General features: G+C 42.4%; 1 protein-coding gene and 1 pseudogene across 3 annotated transcripts; one reads left to right on the top strand and one right to left on the bottom strand.

Moving 5' to 3' along the window:
• The first annotated feature begins 1,032 nt into the window (after positions 1–1,032).
• Positions 1,033–17,074, top strand: LOC115132835 (uncharacterized; annotated as a pseudogene).
• A 1,231-nt stretch (positions 17,075–18,305) lies between these two features.
• uckl1a (uridine-cytidine kinase 1-like 1a) lies at positions 18,306–26,575 on the bottom strand. 3 transcript variants are annotated; one of them, XM_029664926.2, is made up of 15 exons: positions 26,493–26,575; positions 24,480–24,670; positions 24,221–24,327; positions 23,204–23,374; positions 22,983–23,054; positions 22,680–22,869; positions 22,344–22,405; positions 21,549–21,565; positions 21,250–21,348; positions 21,067–21,160; positions 20,887–20,952; positions 20,643–20,765; positions 20,350–20,457; positions 19,998–20,154; positions 18,306–19,543 (listed from the first exon to the last, which is right to left on the bottom strand). In XM_029664926.2, the coding sequence occupies exons 1-15, from the start codon at positions 26,573–26,575 to the stop codon at positions 19,452–19,454; spliced, it is 1,632 nt and encodes a 543-aa protein (XP_029520786.2). In that variant the 3' UTR covers positions 18,306–19,451. The 3 variants fall into 3 exon arrangements, with proteins under 3 accessions (XP_029520786.2, XP_064876875.1, XP_029520784.1); XM_065020803.1 differs by having other exon boundaries at positions 20,887–20,937; XM_029664924.2 differs by lacking the exon at positions 26,493–26,575 and adding an exon at positions 25,189–26,485.
• Positions 26,576–26,840: the final 265 nt, after the last annotated feature.

Here is a 26,840-nt window from a genome sequence, read left to right as displayed (position 1 = left end):
GAAGGACAGCTTCACTCAATAGGCCGGGTTGGAATCACAGTGATTGAGGGCACACTTTTTCACAAGGCTTTTATTTTATGCTCCAGTTTCTTGTGACCTGTGAGACAGTAAAATAGTCTCCGGAATAATAGGCCTATTCGTTTTAATCCAGTGATGTATACCACATTAGCCTGACCAACCAACCTTTTTTATCCATCCTTGGTGATTAAAAATCAATACCACTCACCACATTAGTATTACACATTTATTAGTAGTCTACATCAGTGGTGTAAAGTACTGAAGTAAACATACTTTAAAGTAGCACTTAAGTCGTTTTTTGGTGTATCTGTACTTTACTTTACTATTTATATTTTTGAAAACTTTTACTTTTACTCCACTACATTCCTAAAGAAAATTATGTAATTTTAATCCATACATTTTCTCTTACACTCAAAAGTACTCGTTACATTTTAAATGCTTAGGGGGACAGAAAATGGTCCAATTCACACACTTATCAAGAGAACATCTCTGGTCATCCCTAATGCCTCTGATCTGGCGGATTCACTAAACACAAATGCTTTGTTTGAAAATTATGTTTGAGTGTTGGAATGTGCCCCTGGCTATCCATACATTTAAAAAAACAATAACATTTAGCCGTTTGGTTTGCTTAATATAAGGAATTTTAAATTATTCGTACTTTTACTTTTGATACTTAAGTATATTCAAAACCAAATAGTTTTAGACTTTTACTGGGTAACTTTCACTTTTACTTTAGTCATTTTCTAATAAGGCATCTTTACTTTTACTCAAGTAGGACAATTGGGTGCTTTTTCCGCAGCTGGTTTATACATGGTCATCTATTTCAGCACAGGCGTCCACATCTGTGGCTTAGATATGAAATATTATTCCAGTCTCCATTGCATTCATTCGCTTCCCGGTCCGTCCGAGTGATGGCGCTAGATAGAAACAAAATACTAATAATTGGGGTTCTCAAATTCTCTCCGTCACATGGTTCTACCATTGAGCTGAGCGAGGAATAGAGTGTAGAGAGATAGATGGAGGGGGTTTGAGAACCCGAGGAACATCTGACAGTTCGATACAACACAGGTGATACAGTGGACAATAGTTCATCTGTCTGCTTGCTTTGCTTTTCCCTTTGGAAACGGTTCGCATTCACAGGGGGGTGGACGGAGGTGTCAAAAAATGCCAAACGCAATGATGCATTATGCTCATGTTTTCTCCCACACAAGAAGATCCGGTTATCGCCTTTAATTGATTATGCTAGTGGGGAGTGGATGGTCCGAGTGGAAGCAGAATTTGAAGGAACCGATCAAGGTGGATGCTGCGCGCCGTCGCGCATCCCGAATCGCTGAGCTGAGTGAGTATGAGATTAGCTCCTGGCACAATGCTCTGCCTTAAGCATGTCTGTCAGCATGTGAGAAATTCTCATATATATACATCATTAGATTCTAGATGTTTTTGCTGACATACATTTGATTAGCCTTTTCACATTTTGCCATTTGATCATTGATTGGTCAGCTTTATACATAGCATTGTGCGATTTTTTCCTTTGTGTTGTTCACAGGCTCCGTTACCATAATTTCTAGTGGTCCTACATACAGTACAGCAGACACGTGTGCAACAGCCACAATGTCACTGCACTGCTTGGCTTTTGTGATTCGATGTCTAATTAACCGATTTATCAAATAACCTGGATGCGAGCAATATGTAAACGTTTATGTGTAGCCTACGTCGATGTCGTATGCTTAGCATTCAAGAGGCCTCTGTGAATCATGAAAGATAATTAACATTAGACTGATACGATGACTGTTTTCTGCCCCCCCCTCTTCAAAAAGGGGTAATGGGGGTATGTCTTTGTGGTGTGAGTTGCAAGCTGCTGACCGTAGGGACCAAGCAACACCCGCGTTGTGCGTTCATTTTCACTTTGATCTTGACATGTTTTTTTTAAATGCTTTAATTATGGAGGGAACCATAGACTAAGGGGTAAACGAATAGCGATCCCCAAGTTTAGTCAGACAGTGAATGAAACCACACACACACCACTGCATCGATTTGAACCTTTTTGGGGGTGGCATTCTTTGACAAATTCCTTGGCACTGCTAAATTCGCCTTGCGTGATCTATCTGTTCACACCGTCTTCTCTCTCGTGGCCAGTGTCATGGTGTGCCATGCCTGCTCGGTGTTTGGGCTCTAACCTGTTGTCTCCGGAACCACCGCAGTTTGAGCTGTCGGGGTTCTCGATGTTAAAACCCAGCCTATGAGAGTGTTGTGGTTGGTGCAGGCAAGGGCGCGAATCATTATACGGGCACATAGCAGACTACTGGACTGATGGTTAGGAAGCGTTTAACACCCTTCTCTCTATACGCACGCGCGTGTAGCCTACGTGTGTTGCTTACTTGTGGAGAATACATATGTCTGAGCCTGCTACAGGATCAAATGTATCAAAGGAGAAATGTGGTTTGGGATTTGCTTTTGTCAGCTGTATAAGGTGTAGACAAATTCATCTCAGTTGGAGTTCAGAGCCATGGAGGGGGAGAAGAACCACAGGGCCAGTATATGAGCAGCTTCCTGTAGCCTATGAAGTCTTTATGGCACCCAATACTCACACATATGCATGGGTGAAAACATGCAACTGAGAATGCTCTCAGAGACAATATCCTCCCTCACTCAGGGCTCAAATGGTTCATCATTATTGCAAGCAAGTATTTGACCTCTTTCACATCATCACAGGATCATACATCTCTTTCTTTCTCTCACACATGCACACACACACAGACCCATGGGTTTTGAATTGTGGGTAATTGTGCTCTGTGGTGTGTGTGTGTGTGTGTGTGACTGGAATGACTCAGATATAAGGTGGGTCTGCTCTCTCCCAATTGATTGATCAGCATTGAAGCAGATGAGCTGCTTTGCTTGCTGTGGCCAGGGACAGTTCAGGACATAGAGAATAGAGACAATGAAATGAAATCTGTTGGCATATGAGTGTGTGTGTGTGTGTGTGTGTGTGTGTGTGTGTGTGTGTGCGTGTGCATGCGTGCGTGTGTGTGTGTGAAAGGTTTTGATGATGTGATGGATAAGCAGATTACTGACCACCAGTAAAATGCCTTAATTTGGCATCATACTATGTCTATAGGGGACATTCATCATGTGATCATGTTTTGGTGTATTGATTGACTGTATTGGTAAACAATAAGGCTGATCAATGGGAATTCTACTGTAACTTTAGGCTACCTAAAGTTTCCAGAAACATTCCCAGTTGGATGCACAGAGGTTTAGCCACTTAACACAATTACCTCTGTCCACTCACTGTTCTTGACACCTGAAAGAAGTGTCAGAACTGCCATTAGCAGTATTTTGGAGACCACACAATTGACTTGGAACCCCCAGAATGATTTTTACAAAGGTCTCTTTTTTGATACATGTATTCTCTTTGTGTGTATACTCCTTAGGGTAACCCTAGCCTACCAACTCTAAGGTGTTGCTGTTACTCCTCTATTTGTCTATGGATTATATTACTGTAGCGTTGCATGCTTCGGTTGGTCTTTCATATTCGTTTTAAACTAAAGGAACATCCTGTAATAATTTATTTCCCTGTGCTCAGCTGATAGCATAGAAATCACCCAGAGAGAGGTGGAGAGAGGGAGTGCTGACATGTTTTAATTACTGGAGCCCTAGATTTGAGGCAGAGGAAGATCTGTTTGTATGGGCCTGGGGTTTATGAAGGATGTTCCAGTTACGTGCTTCTCCCAACCATTTTTTTTGTTTCTTTCACTGACTTCTGCATTCCCTCCCTCCCTCCCTCCCTCCCTCCCTCCCTCCCTCCCTCCCTCCCTCCCTCCCTCCCTGTCTGTCTGTCTGTCTGTCTGTCTGTCTGTCTGTCTGTCTCCTTCCTTCCTTCCTTCTTGGCTATAACAAGCAAATCACAGAATGTGAGTCTCTTACTAGGATAAAAATGATCTGGTGAATACATGAGTGTTTCTATGCCAAATAATTAGAAAATTATTCAGTTGTTGTATTGTATTGTTAGAAAAATATTTATGAGTGACTTTGGTTTTGTTTTGTAGAGTGGGCCCTTTGCAATCAGCCATGAGGGGGTAATCTTTAGTGCATATGATGCTTAAGGGCTGATGGTAGGTTAACAAGCACAGCCACATTTTTTAAGATTTCAATCCCAGTATCTTAAACCCCCAGATCCCGTCTTCACAAAACAGATGAGCATGGAGATACAGGCATAAATACATAATGTAGGCATAAAGAGGTGTGTCAAAATACTCTAAAACTTGCCTCTCAAGGACCCACAACATATGTCCTCACCTTAGCTCACTGATACCCCAACATCATGGCCAGTCACTACACTTACACCCAGGCAGGTAGGGCATCACAAGGGGATGTCTAGAGTGAGGGTTATGGGGAAGGACCAGATTAGAAGAAGATTGAGCATTTGCAGTTGGCGGTTTAAATGCGTAGTAGAGTGCCATAGGATGAGGGGATTTTATCTGGCTGGGGAGAGGGTCTTTGTTTAGCAGAGGAGCCTCTGGTTGAGGGCCATTTGACTGCTTTGCTCGGAGCGCAACGTCCAATTGGTTCGTTTAGAGAAAGAGCTCTAGAGCCAGAGATTACACTGCAGTGCTGAGGCGTCATTCTGCCTAAGAACCTAGGAGAAACGCAAAGAGAAAGAGAGAGAGACTGGAAATGACAGCCTCTTCTCATCATCAGCTTTTCAGCTCCTTCAAGCACCTACCACAAAACTCCTACTCACATGCTGAGGGCCTCTCTTTTTCTTCCTCACCTTCCTTCCAGCCCTACTCTGCTTCCTCTCTTCCTCTTGCCTTGCTCTTGCTCTCTACATCTGTGGTCTGTTCTCAATGTGAATTAGGTGTAGTTACACTGGAATCTGTCAGAATTGTGAATGAATAGAATGTCATTGTGGATCCATTTGGGTGTTTCAGGATATTCTGGTGAGAGTGTTACAAAATACATATTCTGGGTGAACTCTGGGGAGAGTGTTGACAGTTGAATTCTGGTGAGAAATGTTTGACATTTTATAATGTTACAGGTCTTTTCACCTCCTGCCTTTAACATTTTTAGGACACGTTTTACACACAGTATACGATATATAAGTATGTCCATTAAGTAGTAAGGTAACGCAGAAGTGTGATAAAGCATGTTTCCTGCCTCAATGTATTGTACAGCTGTATGTAGGGGTTGACAGTTGCTCTAGTGTAGCAAAATATATTTTATTAATAAATTATATTAACATATATCAACCAGGGATTTAATTGCCAGCGTTTGGGCTCTGTTGAAAGCACTCTGTGTCGTTCTTGTGAGAAAGCTGAAGACGGTTTGGATGAAACCATATTTTTGGAGGAATCAGAACATTGTCTCCCATATCATTTGCAATGTTGACATGTGCCCTAATAGCACTGTACAGACCACCATCACAGCACACTGCAATGGTAAAAGGCTAAAGCTAATTTAACTGAGCTGTTTCAGCCATTTTGGATCACCACACTAGTATGCTAATGAGCTACAATACTAACCATGTTAGTGCATACCAAATTGGCTCATTGGTCCCATAGCCACTGAATTGATCTGACCACCATTGACACTCTTCTGGATAACATGAAAACAAAGTACGTGCATTCCACTGATTATCTACTCCCAATCCCAAAGAGGATATAAGATAAATGCTTCAAAGATACAGTATCAACACTTGGCAGAATGATGCATACAGTGTCTGTTGGTGGTGATATTCCCTGTCAGAAATGTCCATATGTTGTGAATTTCCACATGTTGGGAACCCCCCACCCCCCACACACCTCCCCACCTGTTTCCTCTATATTGGAACAGGATTCAGTGCAGAGCTTTCTGTTTGTAGGAGACAATTTACTATTATGTCAAATTGAAGAGATGGTTGAGAGATAGGGATGCCAGACAGAGAGGGGAGAAAATGGTGTGTTTGTGTGTGAGGGAGAGAGAGAGAAGGAAATAGGAGTAACCTAGTAGGAGTTAATTGAAGAGATGGTTGAGAGATAGGGATGCCAGATAGAGAGGGGAGAAAATGGTGTGTTTGTGTGTGAGGGAGAGAGAGAGAAGGAAATAGGAGTAACCTAGTAGGAGTTAATTGAAGAGATGGTTGAGAGATAGGGATGCCAGACAGAGAGGGGAGAAAATGGTGTGTTTGTGTGTGAGGGAGAGAGAGAGAAGGAAATAGGAGTAACCTAGTAGGAGTTAATTGAAGAGATGGTTGAGAGATAGGGATGCCAGACAGAGAGGGGAGAAAATGGTGTGTTTGTGTGTGAGGGAGAGAGAGAGAAGGAAATAGGAGTAACCTAGTAGGAGTTAATTGAAGAGATGGTTGAGAGATAGGGATGCCAGACAGAGAGGGGAGAAAATGGTGTGTTTGTGTGTGAGGGAGAGAGAGAGAAGGAAATAGGAGTAACCTAGTAGGAGTTAATTGAAGAGGGGAAAAGCACCTGTGAAACTGGACATACTGTTCCTACTAATTATCTAGCAGCTGGTCTGAACCAGTGTTCGAGAGGAGATGGGGGTAGTGGGGCCTAAAACAATGTTGTACTGTTAACAAGGACAGCAAGGCATAATATACTGTACCTCAGCATGCTGTGTGTCCTGAGGATTTAAATGTCAAATGTTTTTCATGCCATGTTATGGCACTCCATAGTTAGCATTAATATATTCAGAAGCACAGATGTCCCAATAGCCACATGCAGAGGCAAAGTTGATCCTCTCTCAGCCCCCGCCTCTTTCCTTCCATGTACTAATTGAGACCGTACCTACTCAGCCTCAACTGTTGGTCAACAAGAGGCTATGATATGCTCTGGGGAAGTCATGGAAGTTGAGGGTATAGAGACTTTGGACTCTACTGTAGACCAGAGTGGGATGAGTCATATGAATCCCATCGTTTGAAGAGCGTTACAGTATATTCTCCAATGAATATATATGCAAGAAGAGGTTTGGGAACCTGTTTCAAAATAGGCTAGTACCTTGATGGTTGCTGGTTCAAACCATTGGTGGTGAATATTTTTGCTTCTGTCAATGTGTAGTTCAATAAGTAAATCATTAGTAAACCTTGAAGAGTGTCCCAGGACAGTTATATCAGAAACACATCTGCATATCTGATGTCCCTTGGAGATTTGGAGGGCATCATTAAACAATCCTGATAAGAACTTGTCCTCATTGTTTGAACCAAACTGCCTACCTAAAACATCTCTTTCACTGAGAGAGGAAAAAGCTTGGAGGACTAAAAACAAATGGTTTCCTCTGTTCTCTGTCTTCTCTTTGGTTTTGGAATAAGATAACAATGTGGGCCTCCTCTCTCTGTTCCTGTGTCTGTCTGTATTGCAGTAATTTTTATCTTCGCTGTGACTCATTGACTCTGCAATATTTACAGTGTTTTGAACAAATGATTAAACACTTTGGAAAACTATGATAATTACAGAGGTGAAGAATTATATTACACTTGAACAAACAAATATATCAGAATATCTTCAACTGGTGTCTCAGGGATGATTGATATCTGTGTGTGGAGGAAAGGTCCTGGTAAGAATGGTCCCTGTGTAGACTGAAGACTAAGTGTATGGTTTAGACTACACTGTGTTCGTTTCAAGGACATAAGTCCAGCACAAATTTGAATCTGGATATGAACTCCATTGCTGGGACTGATATTCGTCTAGAACTATGGGCTCTTCGGACACTACAGGTTAGCGACCTGATGTTTTTAGATCTGACAGAAAGCAAAGAGAAAAAAATGGCACAAATCCTTAACAAGCCCAAATGAAGATAAAGAGGCCAGAGGGTAAATGACAGTCAATGGAGGGGAAGAGAGACAGAAAAGAGAAGGACAAAGAAAATGAGTGTCAGAAATGCTATGGTTGACCTTTTTGTATATTCCTGTCTTCCTTTTGTTTGTTTTTGGTGCAACTAGAGCAATAGAAGCAACTGTTGTGTGTCATAACATGTTCTCCATTTATTTGAATGATATGTTTGCCCCAATCCCCATTTTAATTCTGTGTTCTTAAATAAGACCAGCTGATCTGTATGACAAACCACCCATCTCTTTCCTCTCCTTCTCCATCTCGGCAGATCCCAGGGAGGTTGTGGTCTGCATGTGTGTGGTGAGTGTGTGGTTGTGAGAGAGAGAGCGCCAGCGCTCCCACATGGCCTCCATGCAGGACGGGCTGAACTTCACGTCTCCTACCTACGGCAAGGTCCTGCTGCTGGGTGCCATCGCTGCTGCCTCAGCCTTCATCGTCACCATCCTCATCGTGGTGCTCTGTGTGGGCTGCCAGAGGTGAGATGAGTTAATGTGCATGACCATGTGCACACATGGATATACACACATTTATAAGTAACAGAGTTAAGAACATACTGTAAACTCACTCCACAGCTAGTTTGTAATTTTGCCGATGGAGCTATCGAATTAGATATCTTTTGATAGTTTAAATGGTCGGTACGTTGTCAAGGAGGGTGGTTACGTGTGCTAGCAAGGCAGAGGTCCTGGGTTCGAGCCTCTCGTTGTGAGCCAAATCAGGAGGAAGTGGTACTCGCTTAGCAAGCAGCGTGACGTCCGTAACACCTGTACGAATGCACGTACACACGTACAAATGCACGTACACACGCACGGACACAGCTGTTTGCATGTTTATAATACATTAACTGTTGTGTTTAATATAGGAAGGGAAAGACGCATAATGTCTCCAGTGAAAGTGGGAAACACAGGTTGATGGACATGGTGAGTCGTAGAGATCACTCCAATAACCACATTTAACATTTTACTTTAGGTAAAACATGGATACATTTAGTATTCACAAGCAATTGATAAAAACATTTGTCTGTTTATGTGTTGTTAGAGTATACTCAGGCAGTCAAAGCTGCGTTCCATCAGCAAGTCGGACGGTGAGATGAACAAGCTAAACTGCAATGGCAAAAGTGAGTAGAACTCTTAGGCATAAGAGTGTCACTGTTCAGCTTAGTTTGTAGAAATATTCACCACATAACAAACACTGATCCTTACCACTTTTACAAGGCTTTTTTTCATATACTGTAGGTGAAAGAATGCCAACCTTTCTGGTTTCCATGTGTCCTGCAGAGTCATCTAAAAAGAACCGTCCGTCTAGCATGGACCTCCTGCCCAGCCGCCGGTCCAACTCCGACCTCCGGTCAGGGGGAAGGACGCTACCCCAGATCCCCTCTGGCACCGGAGAGGACGGGGAGCACACCTACTCTGAGGTAGGTCAACGCTCCTCCCCGAAGCGTGGCCCTGATAACAACCTCTACGCCATAGTGGGCAGGGCCGGAGAGACCGACACCCCAGCCCCTCCGGCCGTCCCAGCCAACACCCCTGCCCCCCCTGATCTAGACGGGGATGGGTTGAATGAACCGCTCCCCGAGCCTGAGCCCATGCCCCAGGCTATGGCTCATCCGCAACCCCCGGAGACGACTGCAGAGTACGCCTGTGTCCGGAAGCTCCGGAAGGTGGACAAGGCTGTCCCCCAGAAGAGAGACAGCGGAACCGATATGGGGAGGCACCGGTGCCGCCTCCCCGCCACGCCCCACCATCACACCCTGCCCCGCCTCCGCCACACCCTCACAGCATGAAGATGCCCCGGAAAAACGTGGATGCTTTCAAGCTGCCCACCTTCCCCAAGGTTGGTAGAGAAATGGCTGATGGTACAGAATGATAAAGATAAAGTTTGTTCATGTAGGAAGTCCTTGCCAAAGTCAGACCTTGTGACGAAGGCAATGTGTTCAGAAATGTTGATTCATTTCATTGCATTTTTCTGTCTATTTGTACGTGTCTTTGCAGTTCCCTACATGTATTACTAAAGGCTGTATTTGTGTGTGTTTATGTGTTTTGTATATAGAGCATTGAAAGTCGATTTCTCCTGATGCCTCTTTGTAGTTCAAGCAATTCTGTTAAGAGCTACACATTTAATTGTAATGTTTAGAGCCAAATGAAATGCGTTTATATGTCTGTTTGCACACATTTCCTCTCTCAAGGCCCATTTTAAAACCTCTTAAGAATCGGACCCTTTTTAAAAATTTCCGCCTAAAATGACATACCCAAATAGAACTGCCTGTAGTTATAGACCTGAAGCAAGGATATGATATTCTTGATACCATTTGAAAGGAAACACTTTGAAGTTTGTGGAAATGTGAAATGAATGTAGGAGAATATAACACATTAGATTTGGTAAAAGATAATACGAACACAAAAATATGCATTTTCTATTTTTTTTTAAATCATCATCTTTGAAATTCAAGAGAAAGGCTATATATCCAGATAGGAGTTTGTGTAATTTAGATATTGGCCACCAGATGACAGCAGTGTGTGTGCAAAGTTTCAGACTGATCCAGTGAAGCATTACATTACTACACTATATATTTGATCAAGTTTGCCAGGAGTTTGCCCAAATGTGCCCGAATTGGTCAATTGATACATTTTCAAGTACATAACTACAGAGAACATACAACAATGCTATGATAATAAAAATGTTAAGTTTACACACATCCAGGAATGTCAAACATGATGGATAATTACCTTCCCTACAGAAAAAACACTAACCTTCACACATCTACAGTTGAAGTTTACTTAAACTAGTTTTAATGACTCCAACCTAAGTGTTTCAACCACTCCACAAATTTCTTGTTAACAAACTACAGTTCTGGGAAAGTCAGTTAGGACATCTACTTTGTGCATGACACAAGTCCTTTTTCCAACAATTGTTTACAGACAGATTATTTCACAGTGTCACAATTCCAGTGGGTCAGAAGTTTACATACACTAAATTGACTGTGCCTTTAGACAGCTTGGAAAATTACAGGAAATTATGTCATGGCTTTAGAAGCTTCTGATAGGATAATTGACATCATTTGAGTCAATTGGAGGTCTACCTGTGGATGTATTTCAAAGCCTACCTTCAAACTCAGTCCCTCTTTGCTTGACATCATGGGAAAATCAAAAGAAATCAGCCAAGACCTCAGAATTTTTTTTTATACCTCCACAAGTCTGGTTCATCATTGGGAGCAATTTCCAAACGTCTGAAGGTACCACATTCATCTGTACAAACAATAGTACGCAAGTATAAACACCATGGGACCACGCAGCCGTCATAGTGCTCAGGAAGGATATGCATTCTGTCTCCTAGATATGAACGTACTTTGGTGCGAACAGTGCAAATCAATCCCAGAACAACAGCAAAGGATCTTGTGAAGATGCTGGAGGAAACGGGTACAAAAGTATCTATATCCACAGTAAAACGAGTCCTATATAGACATAACCTGAAAGGCCGCTCAGCAAGGAAGAAGCCACTGCTCCAAAACCGCCATAAAAAAGCCAGACTACGGTTTACAACTGCACATGGGGACAAAGATTGTACTTTTTGGAGAAATGTCCTCTTGTCTGATGAAACAAAAATATAACTTTTTGGCCATAATGACCATCATTATGTTTGGCGGAAAAAAGGGGATTCTTGCAAGCCGAAGAACACCATCCCAACTGTGATGTACGGGGGTGGCAGAATCATGTTATGGGGGTGCTTTGCTGCTGGAGGGACTGGTGCACTTCACAAAATGGCATAATGAGGAAGGAAAATTATGTGGATATATTGAAGCGACATCTCAAGACATCAGTCAGGAAGTTGGTCGCCAATGGGTCTTCCAAATGGACAATGACCCCAAGCATACTTCCAAAGTTAAGGACAAAAACATCAAAGTATTTGAGTGGCCATCACAAAGCCCTGACCTCAATCCTATACAAAATTTGTGGGCAGAACTGAAAAATCGTGTGCGAGCAAGGAGGCCTACAAACCTGACTCAGTTACACCAGCTCTGTCAGGAGGAATGCACCAAAATTCACCCAACTTATTGTGGGAAGCTTGTGGAAGTCTACCTGAAACGTGACCGAAGTGCAACAATTTTAAAGGCAATGCTACCAAATACTAACTGAGTGTATGTAAACTTCTGACCCACTGGGAATGTGATGAAAGAAATGAAAGCTGAAGAGACACCATTTGAATATAAAATTAGATTTTATCAAACTAAACTATGGTACATTTATATCTCTGGGACTCTCAGGATGACAAATCCGAGCAAGATTACTGAATGTAAGTACATTATTTACCTTCAGAGGTGACTGTATCAAACCAGCTGTGATAAAAGTGTTTTGTTGTTGTGCACTCTCCTCAAACAATAGCATTGTATTTTTTCACTGTAATAGCTATTGTAAATTGCACTGGTGTAAAGTACTTTAGTAAAAATACTTTAAAGTACTACTTAAGTATTTTTGGGGGGTATCTGTACTTTACTTTACTATTTATATTTTTGACAACTTTTACTTTACTACATTCCTTAAGAAAATATTGTACTTTTTACTCCATACATTTTCCGTGACACCCAAAAGTACTCGTTACATTTTGAAATCTTAGAAGGACAGAAAAATGGTCAAAATCACGCACTTATCAACAGAAGATCCCTGGTCATCCCTACTGTCTCTGATCTGGCGGACTCAGTAAACGCACATGCTTCGTTTGTAAATTATGTCTGAATGTTGGTGTGCCCATGGCTGTCCTAAATGGTGCCGTCTACTTTGCTTGATATAATGAATTTAAAATTATTTATAATTTTACTCTTGATACTTAAGTATATTTTAGCAGTTACATTTACTTTTTATACTTAAGTATATTTTAAACCAAATACTTTTAGACCTTTACTCAAATATAATTTTACTGGGTGACTTATACTCTTACTTGAGTCATTTTCTATTGAGGTATCTTTACTTTTACTCAAGTATGACAATTAGGTACTTTTTCCACCACTGGTAAATTGGACACTGCAGTTCGACTAACAATAATTTAAGCTTTCTGCCCATATAAGACATGTCTATGTCCTGGAAAGTTGGCTTTTACTTACAACGTCATTCTAGTCACATTAGCGCACGTTAGCAACAACCGTCCCGGTTTAGGGACACCAATCCCGTAGAGGTTTAATGGACTGACTTGTATACTCCTGGGGGAGCAAAAAGGGATTTTGAACAGTAAGCCTGAAACATTACTTTTCATTACAGTCCACCAAGTATTATACAAAAGCATTGTTTTATTTGTTTTATTTTTGTGTTTCCTCTTAATCATATGTGAAGTTGACAACCCATTCATCCTGTTCTCTGATTGGCTGGCAGGAGGCAGTGTTCATGGGTAATGGAGAGCAGTACATATGGAAGCCTCCAGAGGATGATGACATCACCATGCTCCAAAACAAACCGTTAGTCCCTCTGAGTCCTCACAGTGGAGAGAACATACAGCCTTCCACTGCTATGGTGAGTATGTATGTCATTACAAAGTACTGTATGTGTGTATGGTGTTTATCAGTTTGATTTGTACTGACGGTTGTCCTGTGCTGTGTGGTTTACAGGTTGCAGAGATGTACTCCAAGGTATGCAAACCAGGCAAGAAGAAGAGAACTGTTCCTGGGTCTCCTCCAGCAAACATTGGCTTCCGGACCTTGGGGCGTGGTGACCGGGACCGGGAGCGAGATGGGGGATTCAGTGTGGTGGTCAAGCCACAGACCTGGGCCCCGCAAGAGGGGAAACCCGTCGGAGGAGCCTCTGCCACTCTGGAAGACCACTGTTATGAGTCCATCGAGACGGGGGAGGAGTGCGACCCTACTTATGAGCCTATGGAAGGTGGTGGTGGTTGGAAGCGAGTTGGAGGAACCGAACGGCCTCCAAACACCTGCGCCACACTCAGGCCCAGGAGGAAGAAATCCCATCAGCCCTTGCAGCAGCAGCAGCCTCCCCCGCCACCGCCCACACAGCAGACCCCCAAGTTACAGCACCTTCCAGCCAAAGCCCTGCTGCTGCCCGGGGAGAACCTGTACGAGAGCATTGGGGAACTGAAGCAGGGCGGAACTGCCAACTCCAGCACCACTACCATCTTCACCTTCAACGACGGCATGGAGATGTATGTCACTGGGCTCTAAGGCTGTGACCTATCTGACCTCTTACCTCCTTCCCAGCAAAAAGAAGACCACGGTTGGGAAGAGCTGGTTGAGCCCCTCTCATGCTCACTCACACATACGGTCTACATTACAGTCATAAATTCCTGCCTTTCAGAGCCTAGGGCAAAAGGGTTGGTCAGTGGTTAACGGGCTGAAGAGAAAGTCCTTTGCTGGGTCAAACCCCTATCTTGAATCCAAAGGTAGTGATGAGAAATGAGCACAAAACTATTACAGAGAAATCTGTAGGATGGTAGCACTATTTTAACAATGTGCACAGCACAATTAGAGGGAAAATTGTCTAAATTCTTCCCCCATTTTAGTGGGTAAAATCATAGAAATAAACTCAGCAAAAAAAGAAAAGTCATCACTGTCAACTGCGTTTATTTTCAGCCAACTTAACATGTGTAAATACTTGTATGAACATAACAAGATTCAACAACTGAGACATAAACTGAACAAGTTCCACAGACATGTGACTAACAGAAATTGAATAATGTGTCCCTGAGCAGGGGGGGGGGGGGGTCTGTATCTGGTGTAACAGTCAGTATCTGGTGTGGCCACCAGCTGCATTAAGTATTGCAGTGCATCTCCTCCTCATGGACTGCACCAGATTTGCCAGTTCTTGCAGTGAGATGTTACCCCACTCTTCCACCAAGGCACCTGCACGTTCCCGGACATTTCTGGGGGGAATGGCCCTAGCCCTCACCCTCTGATCAACAGGTCCCAGATGTGCTCAATGGGATTGAGATCCGGGCTCTTCACTGGCCATGGCAAAACACTGACATGACATTCCTGTCTTGCAGGAAATCATTCACAGAACGATCAGGATTAGCCTGCAGGAAGGGTACCACATGAGGGAGGAGGATGTCCTCCCTGCAACGCACAGCGTTGAGATTGCCTGCAATGACAACAATCTCAGTCTGATGATGCTGTGACACACCGCCCCAGACCATGACGGACCCTCCACCTCCAAATCAATCCTTCTCCAGAGTACAGGCCTCGGTGTAACGCTCATTCCTTCGACGATAAACCTAAATCCAACCATCACCCGATGAAACAAAACCGCGACTCGTCAGTGAAGAGCACTTTTTGCCAGTCATGTCTGGTCCAGCGATGGTGGGTTTGTGCCCATAGGTGACATTGTTGCCGGTGATGTCTGGTGAAGACCTGCCTTACAACAGGTCTACAAGCCCTCAGTCCAGCCTCTCTCAGCCTATTGCGGACAGTCTGAGCACTGATGGAGGGATTGTGCGTTCCTGGTGTAACTCGGGCAGTTGTTACCATCTTGTACCTGTCCCGCAGGTGTGATGTTCGGATGTACTGATCCTGTGCAGGTGTTGTTACACGTGGTCTGCCACTGCGAGGACGATCAGCTGTCCGTCCTGTCTCCCTGTAGCGCTGTCTTAGGCGTCTCACAGTCCGGACATTGCAATTTGTTGCCCTGGCCACATCTGCAGTCCTCATGCCTCCTTGCAGCATGCCTAAGGCACGCTCACGTAGATGAGCAGGGGTCCCTGGGCTTCTTTCTTTTGGTGTTTTTCAGAGTCAGTAGAAAGGCCTCTTTAGTGTCCTAAGTTTTCATAAAGGTGACCTTAATTGCCTAGTGTTAGTGTCTTAACGACTGTTCCACAGGTGCATGTTCATTAATTGTTTATGGTTCATTGAACAAGCATGGGAAACAGTGTTTAAACCCTATACAATGAAGATCTGTGAAGTTATTTGGATTTGTACAAATTATCTTTGAAAGACAGGGTCCTGAAAAGGGACGTTTCTTTTTTTGCTGAGTTCATAATTAATTTCCATGGTTAAAACAGTGTTATTGTACTGGCAATCCTGGAGCCCTAGTTTACGAACGAGCACAACTTTCAGTTTTCTCTCTATGTAGCACTTAGTCTGTTTATGGCAGACCTTTCCCCCAAGTTGGTCGATGTGTGATTCAGGAAGGAATTCAAATAATAATATAAAATACATTAATATTAATCAACGGACTTGAAAGCTCAGGGACAAAGAGTCAAATGAGACAATAATTAACTAAATTGCAAAAATGTTGGCATTCTTCCTAAAGAAAAAATAATAATTTTGACCATTATTCACAGATAAAAATAGCAGATATTTTTCCCCTTTCATTTGTTACATATCACATGGACTGTCTCCACTACCATCTGTAAATTAAGTGTTTTACTTTACTTTACTGTTTTTACTTGCCAATCCTTTTCCTGCACTTTGCCTGCTTAATGTTGCATGCTAAAAAAACACAAACAAAAATCAAGCACTGTCATGTGGTACCGAAGAACATTTTTTAAAATATTTTTTTTACTGATTGTTTAGTTGTTATGTTGCTTTGTTTCTCTTAGAGAGCACAATGTCATTTTAATTCAGGATAGCTTTGGCTACTAGGAATCTCTGGCAATCGTTACTGTCAAGTTGGTCACTGCCTTCATCTTCAACACAGAGAGGAAAGGATATTACTATCTGAACCACAGGGGCCATATCAAGTCAGGGGCCATATCAAGTCAAGGGGACATACTATTGAAGTCTACACAAATGTAATAGCTCCATCCTCAGTCTCAAAACTGTGGCTCAATCAAGATACTGCTTCAGCCTCACGATGGTGATTTCACCCTCCTAAGCATTGAACGCAGGTGGAGCATTCATTAACACCACTCTGTAGCGATCTCATCACTACACTGATGAACATTTTTATGTCCTCTCAATTGCCAGTGTGATCCTAAATTAAATGAAAAAAATTCAGCTGTGCAGTGACAACAAATGATAACGACACAACAGACATATTGTAAAGGAGCGTATCTGAAGTATAACACAAAATGTCATCTCAACCTGGACACTAAAGAACTTCATTTGACCAAATATACCCAGCACATAATGTGGTTATTATTCTGTATGTTGATGCAATGTGTACGTGCGTATGTTACAAAAAGAGAAAGAATAATAAATATATAATTGGTGTCAAGAAATCTATCTTTTACTATTTATGTTTGGCTGTATTTTTGGAATGACTTATCTGGTGACAAAATTGCAAAGCAATGAAACAATGTGAATTTTGATGTTTTTGTTTAATTTTCCCAAGCAGTTTAAGTTATGGTGTGTTATTTGAAAAGCCCAGCTAAGTTTTATGTGGCAGCTAATGTTGTGTGTTTGCTAATCAGACTACAGGGTCTTGTACTCGAAGCGTGTAATTAGGTGCTAAAAATGCAAAAGATTGTAATGTTTTATATCAAGATTACTATTCATGAAAATGTCAGTCAAGTTTATACTTTTGTAATAAAGTGGCACTTTGAAAAATTGTTTTCTCTAAGCTTCACTTAAAAATATATATAATCTAAACATGTACCTCATGTGCCTTTTATTAGACGGGATTAACTCCACCAGAAGGTAATAATTATTTGTCCAACCATGCCAGCTAACTTCACTAGACCACAGCACAGTCTAAAGCTGTCCCTCCATTGAACTCTTTGTCATATGCGCTGTTCATGATCTGTTAAGATATTATTTTGCCTATTACAACATCATGATCAAATTATTGCCATATAATAAAGACACAAATCAAGCACAGGCTGGGTTTAGACAGGAATCCCAATTCTGATATTTTTCTACTAATTGGTCTTTTGACAAATCACATTAGATCTTTTTCAAAGCTGATCTGATTGGTCAAAAGATGAATTACTGAGAAAAAAAGATCAGAATTGGGCTGCCTGTCTAAAAGCAGCCATAGTAGGCAAAATAATATAAATCAATATCAAACTGCTCCTGAAACCAAAGGCAGCTCTGAAAAACATTGGTGGTGACTAATGGATGACAAACGTTCTACAATCGTGCTACAGATTTATCACAGGAAAACATGATTTAATTGGCTATTAAGGCATTGAGAAAGTTGGATGCATTCAAGTAGATGTTTATAATTTTTGTACCCTTATTTTACCAGGTAAATTGACTGAGAACACATCGTCATTTACACCAACGACCTGGGGGTTAGTTAAATGGGGGGTGGCGGGGGGTGAATGAGCCAATTGGAAGCTGGGGATGATTAGGTGACCATGATGGTATGAGAGCTAGGTTATGAATTTAAGTAGATGTAAGTAAGGGTGACTGTTTCCTAAATGATAATCTGACATTCACTTTATTCCATAATTACACTCTAATAACACATGCATTTCCCAGAGGTAAATGTTCAAATGTGGCGGCATGTGTGTGTGTGTGCGTGCGTACAGAGGGGTCTGTCTGACTAGCTGGAGAAAAAAAATAGGTCACCCTTAAAACAAAAAAGCTTACAGTCAACATCGCAACCGTCTGCTGAATTTTCATTGGTGGGCTTGTCTCCATAGTAACAGGTTAACCTTGAGGCAGTAGTCACATGGGCAGGCAAGTCTTGTGCTGTCTTGGAGAATACAACATGCATTGCATGACATCCATGATCACAGCCACCTACTCTGAGGGCTCTCACAGAGAAATATTGTGATTATAAATAAATAAATTCCCCACAAAACAGTGCTCTCTCATAACTCTAAATGTAGGCTATGCTTGTAAGAGGTAGAAAATATAATGCATTCAACATTCATACATATGTGTGTACTATGTTAGGTGAAAATGACTACAATAAGCGTAACGTATGTCACACCCTAAAAATTGGGGTAAGATAGATACAAAGATATCTCATATTTGGCATTTAGCATCAAACATCAGCACATGTCATGATCTCTTTGTTCAGGTGAAGATCATTTAATTGCTAGTGACTGTTCTCTCAGTCATGGGTGGAGAGGATTCAATACCATTTCAACTCAATAGCTTTCAAATTGCTATACATTTTCAAATACTTGAAAATAATGGGCAATTTCCAGTACATGATGTGTAATTTCACTCAATAAAAGGAATGGACCAATTGCAGACCGTCATATGATTTCTAGTGTGGTTTGAGTATCTGGGTGCACACACACAACATGGCAACACAGCAACTAAAATTGAACAATGCTTCCCCCTACAGGTTAGGAAGCTTCACTACCAAACTTTCAATAATCTATTTCATATAAAATTTCCAAGATAGCATAGCAATTGTCAAGATAGCATCCTCTTCAGAAGGGATGAAACTGATTCAGTTTCATGTAGCCCCATATATAAACATGTTCTGCAGTCCAGAACTGAACAACCCAACTGTATAAATAGAACAATAATCCCTCCATTTAAATATTGTAATATGTACCATAAAATAGAATACAAAATGTCTTGCTGTACATAAATGGGAGTAATGTCTTGTTTATAGAGAACCATTTGTTGTGTCTGTCTATAGCAGCTCAATGGAATCTGATTGGTGTTGCTGGTTAATCCTGCACTTAACTAGCCTTGTTAAACCAGCCTGGTTATCACAAATTCACAGTCTGGTTTTACAAGGCTAGCCTTTAACCTTGTGTTTCACAGAATCACGTTCATGTTTGTTGTTTCGGTCGCTCCTGTTCCTCATCGTCACTCCAGCCTGATGATCCACCATCTGTCCCAAAGTAGCGGTCCCCAAAGTCCCCTGTAATGACAGAAAACACAGAAATATAGAGTTAAATTACATGGAGCAACACATCAGACATCACCGTGAAGAGCACATTACTGAGGTGGATTACAGAAAGGTGTAGTCATTGAAGCGGAATTCTAATTAAATAGGCCAATCAACATTACTGACTTCCCACTGGGCAAAAACTGGTTGAATCAACTTGGAAAACTAAATGGATATGCAAAAAGTCATCAACGTAAGGGCATTTCATATTTTATTTTCTTTCACCCAGCTTTTAACCTAAATCCAATGACATGGTGAAATGTTTTACTGATTTCACGTTGAATTCACGTTAGTTGACAACTCAACCAAATATATATCAAAACTAAACGTTGAACTGACATCTGTGCTCAGTGGGTTACAACAGGAGGGAGTGGTTTGTACTAGTGTATGGGGTAAGACATGTTAGCTATATCGATGCCAAACCCACCAATCCCTGGAATGACTTGCAGGAAGTCATCAACACTCTTGTCCACAGCTGTGGTGATGATTTTGACCTTAGGGAAGGCGTAGGCCACCGAGTGCACCCCCAACTCTGCCATGAGCAGAGAGACCAGCGCAATGTTCTCCTCCTGCACCTCGTGGTCCTGCATAGACACAACACAACACATTTAGTGCTATGGCCATCACTTTAAAACTCAGCCATTTAGTATGGTTAGTAATATCATAGAAATACAAATACTAATTATAATTCTATGGTTATTATAGCAATGAGTGATTCATCCTGAAGACAGGGTCTCTCTGTTATTATGGGATGGGGATGTCTATTACTGCCCCCTTACCAATAGGACCCGTACAGCCATCATGGCTGCAGCGCCTGTAGACACAGTGCTGTCCATTAGAATGACATGGTCCTCGCTGATGTCTTTTGGCAGACGCAGGTAATGCAACTGGACAGGGATGAAGGAGAAACAGGGTTACCACAGAGATACGGTCAGGAAGAGGAGGCAGATCTTGTTACTAGGAAGACACCCAGTGAGGTGGATATAGAGTAAGTGTGACTATTCTAAATAGGACCACTTCTCCTCTCTTCAGCCAATAAAGATCTATTCTATTCTGTTACTTTCTAAAGTACCTCTGGTTCTCCTGAGTCCAGGTTGGTCTGGATGAGGATCTTGCCGATGCGGACATCCTTACACACAGCCCTCAGAGCAGGCTCCATGGTCTCCCCTGCCCGCAGGATAGACACACCTGTAATCTGGGGGGAGGAGGATGGAGCTTCAGCATGTTGACAAACACACAAAATCCATACTACTAGAAAGGAATACAAACATAGTGCAGGGAAACAGGAGTAGTATCAATGACTGTACAGTACCCACCCCTTTTCCACTGAAGCTTCTCTTCCCATCATACTCCTGGCCCTGTGGGGTCTGTACCGTGCATGACTGTTACATGATACAATAGGGATGAAGTTAGCGACATTATGTCTAATAATATATAACAAAATAACATATTACAGTAGAATACACTATAGACATTGGTAAATAATGTCCACATACCTGAGAGGGCAGGAATGTTAGAGCATGTTCAATAAGGAGGCGCATCAACCTCTTGGAGTAGAAGATGAACTCGTCTCGACTGGTCTCCTGATTCCTGAATTACACAAATTAGTTGGAGGAGAATGAGAAGAAGAAAAAAAAGTGTGTTGATTCTAGACTGGCTCTATTTGAATGTGATCTGACCTGATGATGGTATGCAGGCCTTTAACTTGAGGCGTACCCTCCAACACACTGAGGGTCTGGGGGAGGGGCTGAGTCTGCTGGGCCGAGGCCAGGACCGCCCTGGAGGAAACAACACAAAGGAGAATACATTTGAATAGGTGACAATGACTAGACACTGTTCTGCTCTCCCACTAGTTCTTCAATAAAAGGAGTCCATGTAGTCACCCTGAGACACCTGGTGGGGTATTGTGAATAACACCACTACAAAAACTCAAATACGGGGGAGGGAGTGAGGAGGTGTAAGAGATGTGTAAGCCTACCTGACACTGAGCTCACGCTGCACAAAGAGAGAGAAAGAGAGATCGAGACAGAATGTACAAGAAGGTGAATGAAACAGAGAAAGAGAGCGAGGGCGAGAGAGAAAAAGAAAGAGCGAGAAAGGCAAAGAGATGTCAGTCACTCATCCCCTCACAATACCTCTACAGATACTCCAGAATTCTGCCACTGTGTGGCACCATCTTCTCATGCACTGCAGCTCAGAAATATTAAGAACACATTCCTGATATTGAGTTGCACCCCCTCCACCCCTTTGCCCCCAGAACAGCTTCAATTCGTCAGGGCATGGACTCTACAAGGTTTCGAAAGTGTACCACAGGGATGCTGGCCAATGTTGACTCCAATGCTTCCCACAGTTGTGTCAAGTTGGCTGTCCTTTGGGTGGTGGAACATTCTTGATACAAGGGAAACTGTTGAGCCCGAAAAACCCAGCAGCGTTGCAGTTCTTGACACAAACCGGTGCGCCTGGCATCAACTATCATACCCAGTTCAAAGGCACTTAAATCTTTTGTCTTGACCATCCACACTCTGAATGGCACACATACACAATCCATGTCTCAATTGTCTCAAGGCTTAAAAATCCTACTTTAACCTGTCTCCTCCCCTTCATCTACACTGATTGAAGTGGATTTAACAAATTTAAGGGACATCAATCAAGGGATTATAGCTTTCACCTGGATTCACCTGGTCAGTCTGTCATGGAAAGAGCAGGTGTTCTTAATGTTTTGTACACTCAGTGTATATAGTCTACTGAGTATAGTGTTCTGTTTCTCACTCACCTCCTCCATCTGCTTGTGGACATGCTGGACAATCAGGTCAATGGCCACCATGTTACCACCACCTGGCAGAGGGAATCATATTTTCACTTGGAAACAACATATTTTAATTTGGAGAGAAACATTTCAGTAGCTCAAATGGCTACCGCATAATTAACAATATCTGCACAGAATATCGGCCACAAAACCATAGTATATCAGCAGGATATATATGCCTTCATATTGGTATTAGCTGCCAATGGCTAACAAATATTATATTGAGAACGGCAGATGCCAAAATGCAGAATGCAGAAATATTGCACTTTTGACCTTTCTAACGGGTAGTGCTCCATCTCTCACCTCGTGGCACAACAATGTCTGCCAGTCGAATGTAGGGTTCAATGTACTGCTCAAACGCAGGCTTCACAAACTTGTTGTACTGCTTGATGACCCCCTCGATGTCCCGCCCGCGCTCTGTGATGTCCCTGCGAAGCCGACGTACCAGCCGGATGTCTGAGTCAGTGTCCACAAAGATCTTCATGTCTAGGAGCTGGAGACAAACAGAGCAGCAATAGAGCACTATGTTCCTGTACCTTGCAGTCACAGATGACTCAACTGATTCAGTAAAGAAGTTATAAACATGTGATGATCATACAGCCTTACCTCCAAAAGCTCTTTGTCTGCAAAGGACATGATCCCCTCAAAGATGACCACACTTGCACCATACACAGTTTTCTACACAGGGAAGAGACAGACACAACAGAAATGCTCAGAACTGCAACAGCTGCCAGTTATACCCTTCTTCTGTTTATTTACAGTGGATAAATATATCAGGAGAATCTAGAGTTTTCCCCTGGTACATGGCCTTCAGGTTCTGCACTCACCCAGTCTTTCTGTCTGCCGTGTGTAGTGAAGTCATACACTGGGATCTTCACGCTCTTGCCCTGTTTGAGTCTCTTAACGGTGGCAACTAGCAGCTCAAAGTCAAACGCCCCTGGGTGGTCAAAGTTGTAGTCGTTACTGGTTGCCAGGGTCTGTTCCTCAGGGGTCAGAACCTAGGGGGTACAGGAGAGCAAACTTCAGGGAAGGATGGACACAGAAACACAATGGGATCTTTCATAGGGTAAAGGGAAGGTGAATGTGTAAAAACAAAACGTTGTAATGCTGCCTACCCATGTAGCATGTGCTCATGTAGGTTACTTTCTAAATGTGATCCATTACAGTTACTAGTTACCTGTCCAAAATTGTAATCAGTAATGTAACTTTTGGATCACCCAAACTCAGTAGCGTAATCTGAATACTTTAATTTACTTTCGGATTACTATCCCTTTAAGAAGCAGTAGAAGAAAACAGACTTGTGGTCAGACTTGCTCAGGTGGAACAAACCTAAACTTGTGCCTTTTTTCATGCTGAATTGAATGTCATTGTGAAAAGGTGTCATCCTTTCTGAATTTAAATCTAATCTATGAAGTAATCAACACATTTTTCAAAAGTATCTGTAATCTGTTTACAATTTGTTACGTGTAATCAGTTACTCACCAACCATGTGTGTGTGTGTGTGTGTGTGTGATTGCGTTTACGTGTGCATGTGTGTGTGTGCTTGCATGTTGAGTCCATGGGTTAGGGTGCATGTTGTTCCCTGGTGTTCTATAAACAGACATGATGGAAGGAAGAAGTGTGGGAGGGGATTACCCAGGCTGTGGACAGTCTCTTCCCCATGTGCTTCACATGTGATTAACATCATTAAGAGGGATGGATTGTGGGTAGGCTCATTCATACAGTATCACACCGGTGTCTGTCAACAAGTCTGTTGTGAGGAACGGAGAGGAACTCCCCTTAACCTACAGTAGCATGTCCAGATGCTAAATCTCAAGCAAGCTAAATGAATGCCAGTCTCTCACCTTGTAAAAGGAGTCCATGGACAACAGCACTACCCAGGGGACATCCAGAGCCTCAATGATCTTATTGGCCACCGTGGTCTTCCCTGACGCACTGCCCCCACACAACCCTGCAGACAAACACACATGTATGTTTAAGTACAACAACAAGTCATACAATAAGGAAAGACCATTACAACACTTCACATACAACATAAAAAAATCACAATTAACACTCCACACACTGACAATTAAATAAGGCATACACCCATAACGGTTGTACCGATGACGAAGGCCTCTTTGGATTGTGCACCGTGCTCATCATACCAGGGGGGTCTGCCGGCTGTGTAAATGGTGCGTGTGCCGGTGCGAAGCAGGGGAGGCTCTGTCTTAGTCTGGGATGTGCTTTTCCTGCGTGGAGCCGTGATAGGAGAGCCAGGCAGGAGCCGATCTAACGAGTCTTCCCCACTACCACTGTGAAACAACAATCATCATATCATCATTAACCTGTTATTAACATAGAGCTTTGGGTACAATTACAGTACAACAAAAAGGAGGGACGTTTTTTAGGAGTGTTATAAAGTACTATAATGGTCCCTTTCGTAGGTAACATCACTGATAAGGTTTATACCAACTCCGTCAGACCCTTGTTTACTATCAAGCTCAACTGAAGGTTAAAAACCAGCTTAGCGGTTACATCAGACTCTAAATCCACATTTAGTACTGTTCAGGCACCACTAAAGCCCCAACATAAAAATCTTGATTTGTTTCAACACATGTGTTTTTGGTAGATAGATCCTGCATTTCCCTGTACCTCTCATCACCAGTATGTCTCAACTGACATGGGATGGGACAACTCATCCCAACTCCCTCAACACACACAGGCAGAATGACTTCCACAGCCCTGTCTGAGTTTTCTTAGTGCTCACACACAGACAGCATCCATTCCAATAATCATGCATACAACACCACTATGTAAACAGACCACTTACCTGCGGGTCATCATGGACCAGCAGCCTGAGATTCTGGCTCCAGTGTATGCAGGCAGAGTCATATCTGCAGCGAAACAGGGAGGGCTGGCTGCTCCAGCTCAGGCCCAACAGGTACAGTACTCACTACAGTACTCACTACTAACACAGTAGAGCTCACACAGGCTAACGCTTACTGAGGCAGCAAACGTGGTCAAAGTTAACCCCCATAGAAAAGAGATTACAATCCACCTGACGCACTTTAGAGGGAGAGACAACGTCTGGTCATCTCTTTAGAGGTTGTCTCTCTAGACCTGTTTTACAATCTACCCACTGAATCTAGCCTCTCTCTTCCCTAATCTCAGCTCAGAGGAGAGTAAGGAAAATGTCACCAATTTTCTCCTTTTACCTCTCCATTTTCACCTCCCTCCCTCCCTTGTCTAAGTGTGTTTAAAAGGATCACAGAGTTGGTGACTGTTATTAATAGAGGCCTGTTTACACCAGGACGCCCTCTACTGATCTTCATCTCATATGCTGATCCTGACAGAGATAGCCTGTTCCCAGATCTGTTTGGCAAGAATGAGCAAAACAGCACAAACAGATCTGGGACCAGGCTAGGACAGAGATATCCTGCAGGGAAATCATGTTCCCAAGTGTTTGTCTGATTTCGACTCCGTCTCTGACCTGCTGACAGTTGCTGTTTTATCATGTTTTTGTCACAGTTTTTCCTTGCACAATGCCAGGCCACTGCATTTCATTCAGCATGTGTCCATTGATGGCACACATTTGTTTTACCATTGTGTAGGCTACCTAGTTATTACTGTAAAAATCTACATACACTCAAATACTACAATTTCAGCAGATACATACTGAGAGCAGAGCAATGCAATAGCGTCATTCTGTTGTGTTATGTGCTAGATCCAAGGCAGATGCCCATTATTAGACTGATCCTATTACGCGACTGCTTGGTGACATACTTTATTGGCGACGGCAGAGCAGCTGACACACAGCATTAAAATGATCATTGGTAAATGATCAAACTTGATATCCGACTCAGTTAACCGGTATTTGAATTCAATGTATAAAACTTCAAACATTCTATGAATCCCAACTTGACTGTGTGTTTATGCGCAGGTGGAACGTTACAGCTAAGCAAACCACTGTGAGCTCTGGGAGGTCAAATGATGCCGTAGTAGATTAGGCTACAACGAAAGGCATAAATCCAATGCAGTGCTCAGCACATAGTTATATATTTCAGGCTTCGTTTAAACAACATCAGCTAATACAAGGTATAAGAATGAAATAGTATATGCTGTTAGAACCAGTACCTGTCTGAGCGCGATGACATTTTCTTCCCGCTGCACTCAGCTTCCTCTTGCCCTCTTCGGTGCCGGCTGGTGGACAGCGCCATGTATTCAAGAGGATTGTGGGTAATGTAGTTGATCTTCACCAGTAGTGGATTGGAGTCACAGAAAAATCATGTAGGCCAATGTTAAGCACATAATACATTTTGTTTGTCTGAAATAAGGAGCCCTTCACCATAAATGTATTTCACAACAATCTATCCAATTTACAATTAAGCCCCAAATTAGAGTACACTATAGGATACTTCCAAGAAGAACCATTGTGACAAACATATATAATTCACAACTAACCTTGCACAGCTGTATGGTTAA

Source organism: Oncorhynchus nerka, linkage group LG7, assembly GCF_034236695.1.
Source record: "Oncorhynchus nerka isolate Pitt River linkage group LG7, Oner_Uvic_2.0, whole genome shotgun sequence".
Classification (NCBI taxonomy): Eukaryota; Metazoa; Chordata; class Actinopteri; order Salmoniformes; family Salmonidae; genus Oncorhynchus; species Oncorhynchus nerka.
This window is presented reverse-complemented; position numbering and strand designations above follow the sequence as displayed.

Excerpts from the sequence above, each read along its gene's own strand:
- uckl1a (XM_029664926.2), bottom strand. The coding sequence starts at position 26,575 with ATGGCGCTGTCCACCAGCCGGCACCGAAGAGGGCAAGAGGAAGCTGAG. Across the intron at positions 23,055-23,203 it reads ACGGCAGACAGAAAGACTGG|AAAACTGTGTATGGTGCAAG; the intron begins GTGAGTGCAGAA and ends TTCCCTGTGTAG. Across the intron at positions 20,155-20,349 it reads TGGCTGTACGGGTCCTATTG|GACCACGAGGTGCAGGAGGA; the intron begins GTAAGGGGGCAG and ends GTGTCTATGCAG.